This window comes from Etheostoma cragini, chromosome 10, assembly GCF_013103735.1.
Source record: "Etheostoma cragini isolate CJK2018 chromosome 10, CSU_Ecrag_1.0, whole genome shotgun sequence".
In the NCBI taxonomy this organism is placed as follows: Eukaryota; Metazoa; Chordata; class Actinopteri; order Perciformes; family Percidae; genus Etheostoma; species Etheostoma cragini.
In genome coordinates this window covers 2,043,385-2,048,446 of record NC_048416.1, presented here as the reverse complement: position 1 = coordinate 2,048,446, position 5,062 = coordinate 2,043,385, and the positions used below count along the sequence as shown (strand labels likewise).

Sequence of the window (5,062 nt, the reverse complement as noted above, 5' to 3'; positions counted from 1 at the left end):
GGGGGGGCTGAGTCCTCGTGTGAACTAAAGTCATCACATTTATGTTGATGAGGCCGAAACGTGAGTCATCATTTCTTGTGTTTGCTGACGTGGCAAAACCCAACAATCCCAGAACAATGTTAAGCCGTGTGATGGGTTTCAGTAAAGTTTAAGGCCATTCAAAAATACATGGAACAAAGTAGAGAAACCTTTAAGAAGATACATCCGCAGTGGCTTCTCTGGATCTATTTTCTTACAATACAGGACCCATAAAATCCGTTTAAACTTCATTTAGACAGATGCGGGAACCTTAATCTGACTCCAATTTGAATTGATTCAGACCTGGGAGCTTTTCTTTGGGGGGGGGGGGGGGGGGGGGGGGGGGGGTGTTACATTTAAAAGTGCCCAAAGAGAGCATCCTGTCCAGAGAAGAGCCCAGCGGGACTAACACCATAAAGGACGTTCAAACAGGCTTTGGAGGGTGTCTGCCCGCGGGACAATAAATGGTTAATGTTTAGTTTAAGTCTTCAGGAAAACAGGCTGTATGGGGATTATGAAATTATTATTATTATGGTGTGAGTGATGACAATCCGATTCAACCCTCCTCGGGTCGAATCTGACCCCTTTAAAAAATGTCTATATCTGAAATATGAGTTTCTTTTTAACCAAATTAACATAAAAATGGTTTGGACTCCATACAACGCTCTTTGCAAATACAACTGATCCCTTATATTCCTCTGACAAAATAATTCATAACTTCTACTTTTTAACTCAAATGTTATTTATAATTCTATTTAAATGAGGGTTATTGACCATGGATTCCAAAAAGTGTGAAACTAGTGCTAGTAATGTTCCATTAAGTGCAAACCAAACAGCCTGTTTGCTCCATGCACTCTGTGGAATGAAAGCGGGTTGGGTACAGGTCCATGATGGCCTATTTATAAGTAATCTTATTCGTTATTAAATTAAGCCTTCTCAACCAACTGTAAATCCCGATTATAAATATCCCACAGCAAACCATGGCCACCATGACTCAAGTGTTTGACACTGATGATGAGCAGCTTGCGTTCTAATGGTTGGATGGGCTACTTCACCACGATTGGGAACAATTAGACAGGTAAGTGTGCATTGGTATGTTGATAAGAGGGAGCCTGGGGCTTTAAGTGCGCTCATTTAAATGGAGAAAAGCCATTAACACACTGTCCACACTGTCATCCAATGTACAAAAGCACTTTAACAGCATCACATTGGAAACCCCAGACCAATACCCCCTCTGAAACTCCATATTTGGACCTGTGTGCAATGGAAAAAAATCCCATCATGGGAAAGAATTTCATGGATTTTTTCCAGAATTGTATATTGACTGTAGGCTTTAGGGCCTATCATATAATTATAAATTGCTTGTATAAATGCTTGTATAAATGCTTGTATAAATTGCTTGTATAAATGTGGCCACACAGGTGTCTGCAATTGTTCTGTCTCTTCCAACACCAAGAGTGGAATTCTGCACCTGAACAATTAGCCTAAGTGGCAAAAAATACACGTTTTAACCCTTGGTGATGCTTTTTATCGATTAAAAAAAGAATTTTTCTTATGTTTTTTGTGGCTTTTATCAACACTTTTGACGCTTTTTTCATTGTTTGTCATATAACACTAACTCATTACCTTAAGTTACAGTTGTTTGGGGGATTTTTTGGGGGGTCAATTAACCTCATTTATAGGGAATTAGACCTAATGTTTGAGTTAGAAAAGCAAAAATTAGGAATTATTGAGACTAAAATTAAAGGAATGGATGTTGATGATAATCACAGACTGGAATATGTTAACTTTTACTCAATACTATTTCAAAACCACTTCTATTTATCTATATCTATCTATCTATCTATCTATTCAACTGTTGAAATACTGCACTTGAGATCATAGAAGCAACCCCCCCCCCCCCCCCCCCCCCCCCCCCCCCCCCCCCCATCAACACTTCAATAGACAGATGTGTCATAACTGTTGTCCAGCCTGGATGGAAGCATGTGTTAACTGCCCCCCCCCCCCACACTTCTCTTTTTAAACGTGCAGCTGTAACGACTTTTCAAGTACGAGCCGTTCACACATCAAATAGGCCACTCAGAACATTCAGGAAACTGTGCTTTATTGTGAATGGGAACAGAGAATTCAGCAACCATAAAATAAATTCTTGCATTATGTCTCTAACATGGCCTACACATGGGAAAAAAATAAAATAGCAACCTCAAATTGTCAATTATGCGCATTTTAGGCACGCGTCTAGCAACACGTACATGGGTTGTTACAGCAATAAAAGGAATCTTGCGCACAGAAAAATCCCATAGCCTATTGGCTATCAACAACAAAAAATGATGCATGTGCAAAACAGCAAATCATAAAGCAAAAAAGCCACCGCACGTGGATGAGTTGTCATGGAAAATATGTCTTCGCCATACAGTGGCCTACAACAAATACATCGGCCTATTTACACAGCCATTTACGGTAGCCATATCTCTACATTAAAAAAGAAGTCAGTTGTCATGACAAATATCTTCACTGTACAAAAGAGGCTGTACAACAAATACATAGGAATATTTACACAGCCTGCCGGCATCTACAGCTGCATATCCATAAAATAAGGAGTCTGTCACTGGGGCCAGGGCCTCCACACAGGGTCGGTGATGAGCGTGCAGGCCGCCGTGGATGAGAGCAGCTCTCGGGTGTCACAGTGGAGGTCGGTCCTCTGGCTGACGTACGGCTGGCGGTGATGGTGGCGCAGAAGCCGGGGAGACAGAGCGGCCTGTGGCCCTTGAATGTTCCCGGGAGATGAAGGGGGAGTCCGGGGCTCTTGGAGCGCAGAAGAGGCCTGGCCCGGATCTCCCTGGGTCTCCTCTAACTCCTGGCTCTTGCTGGCTATGAAGTGGCTGACCCTCAGCAGACAGGACCGCATGCCGTCCTGGTAGTTGTGGTGGCGGGAGGAGGTCGGTCTCTCCTCCCGGGATGGGAGTCTCTTCTCAGGCCCGTGACCCTTCTCCACCTCCTTGTCCGTCTTCAGGAAACTGACCACGCTCTCTAGAATCTCTGCCTTCTCCACCTTTGGATTTTTCAGTTTCTAAATGGAGAAATCAGAGTACAATCACTAAAAATAGTAGGCATCTGTACCGGTACCTGTTTTGTCCCAAAAAATTGACTTTTAGAAATAAAAAACTTTGGGAAAAAAACACCAAAAACATGAAAAAAAGCACCTACAACATGTACATATATGCATGAATGTATGTTTTTGTGTATCTTATTTTGTGATATTTCCGGGACTCAGTTTGTCTGTATGTGTGTGTGTGTGTGTGTGTGTGTGTGTGTTTGGTTTGTAGGCTACCCCTCTTGTACTATGTTATGTGTACTTTTTATCTGGACTTTGAGTGTGTCAAATAAAACAAACATAGGCTACATTTAGTCAGCCATCCAACTAGGACAAACCCATGGCGCACGTGCGTTGCGTACCTCGTCGTGCGTGTTGTCCAGCATCAGAAGCCGTAACGTCTCCAGACTGTGGTTGATCCGCTCGCGCCTGCGTTTCTCCATCAGAGGTTTAGACACCTTGGGATCGGAAGGTAAACATTACAACCCCGAACAACACTGCAGATCTATTTCCTTATAACATCAGAAGAATCATCTTACCCTTCTCATCCTCCTCCGTCTGGGAGACTCTGGTGGAGAGAACGTCTTCATGCTAAAAGTGGACTCGTCGCTGCTGTTCTTACTGGGAACAAAACCCCCAAAACCAGAGACCAGGTACGATGGACTGTGTCCTTGGATTGCAAACGTGTTTGTTGCAGGTAACCCCCCCCCATGCGAGACACGCCTCTCATCCATTGAGCAGCACGCGGCCTTGAACTGATCGGAATTTATTTAAATCTCAATGCTGTTTTCCTTTCACTTGTTTTCATGATTAACCCTTGTGTGGTAGTCAGGTCAAATTGATCCATTTCACATTTATACAAGAAGAAAAATGGTACAAGTTACATTTTTTCTACCAGAAAATCAATGGCCTTACGGTATTTTCTATGTTACGCGTGCGTTACTGTGGACAGGTTGGTTCAGTGGTGGAGCAGAGGTCTAGGGTTCGAGTCCCACCCATGACCGATGTCCTGTAAGTGTTCCCCCTTTCTCACCTCTCTGTCCTGTCAATTAAAGTTGGAAAAGCCCCAAAAAATCAATTAAAGGAAAAATCCAAAAAATCAAACATGTATTCCTGACTCAATTCTGGATATGAGCACTCATTTTTTTCCAAGGTGAGAATAATCACTTCATGGATTTTTAACATAAACTATAACCTTAGGACCAAATACAACCCCACTTCTATTTTTAATTGTGTTCTAGTAGAGACTGATTGCATACGTGGTCTCAATTGTTTGAAATTGAGATAAAGACCAATATTTGTTAACAAGATAATGAAGTAAAACAAATTCTAGCCTAGCCTTTAGTTATAGTAAATAATAATGCATAAATACAGGGCTCTATTAGGGGTTAGGTCGACAATTTGGTTCATTCATGAAAGGGTCATATTCACCAAAATCATAAAGCATTCTTTTTGAATTAAAGTTTGGGGTGTAACCCTTGTGTTGTCCTCCCTCCAACACTTTTGATAGCTGAAGGTTCCCTACATATGTTCCCATGCAGGGAGTTTAGGGAACGTTCCGGAACGTTCTGGTAACATATTTAGGAACCTTCAGCTAACCTTTTAGGGAACGTTTTGGAATGGATTGGATTCCTAAATAAACTCATCTGTACGTGAAAATAATTCATTCATAATTTCTGCTGTTTTAACTCAAATATTAGGTATACTTCTACATAAATGAGGGTTATTGACCATGAATTCCAAAAAGTAGTAACACTAGTAATGTGGTGATAGTGAAAACTAAAATAAAAGTCTGAAAAAGGGACAAAAAATTGCACGTTTTTGTCTGTTTTTGACCCGGGAGGACATCACAAGGGTTAATCTTCTAGTTTCCAAATGGAGGCCTATAGATGTGATTTCAGCCTGAAGTTTGAGTTCGGGGTAGCTTTCCCCGCACTGCATTTGCCCCCC

At 41.8% G+C, this 5,062-nt stretch overlaps 1 protein-coding gene and 1 long non-coding RNA gene across 3 annotated transcripts in view; both read right to left on the bottom strand.

The window, feature by feature from the left end:
- LOC117951763 overlaps positions 1–5,062 on the bottom strand; it is a 20,636-nt gene that overhangs the window by 2,237 nt on the left and 13,337 nt on the right. The gene's annotated exons all lie outside the window — the stretch shown is intronic.
- On the bottom strand, positions 2,620–3,741 carry her5 (hairy-related 5). The gene is made up of 3 exons (XM_034883639.1): positions 3,652–3,741; positions 3,475–3,570; positions 2,620–3,088 (listed from the first exon to the last, which is right to left on the bottom strand). The coding sequence occupies exons 1-3, from the start codon at positions 3,700–3,702 to the stop codon at positions 2,624–2,626; spliced, it is 612 nt and encodes a 203-aa protein (XP_034739530.1). The 5' UTR covers positions 3,703–3,741; the 3' UTR covers positions 2,620–2,623.

Coding starts and splice junctions, on each gene's coding strand:
- her5 (XM_034883639.1), bottom strand. CDS start 3,702: ATGAAGACGTTCTCTCCACCAGAGTCTCCCAGACGGAGGAGGATGAGA. Junction 3,571..3,651: donor GACGGAGGAGGATGAGAAGG/GTAAGATGATTC, acceptor TCCGATCCCAAG/GTGTCTAAACCTCTGATGGA. Junction 3,089..3,474: donor TGGACAACACGCACGACGAG/GTACGCAACGCA, acceptor TTCTCCATTTAG/AAACTGAAAAATCCAAAGGT.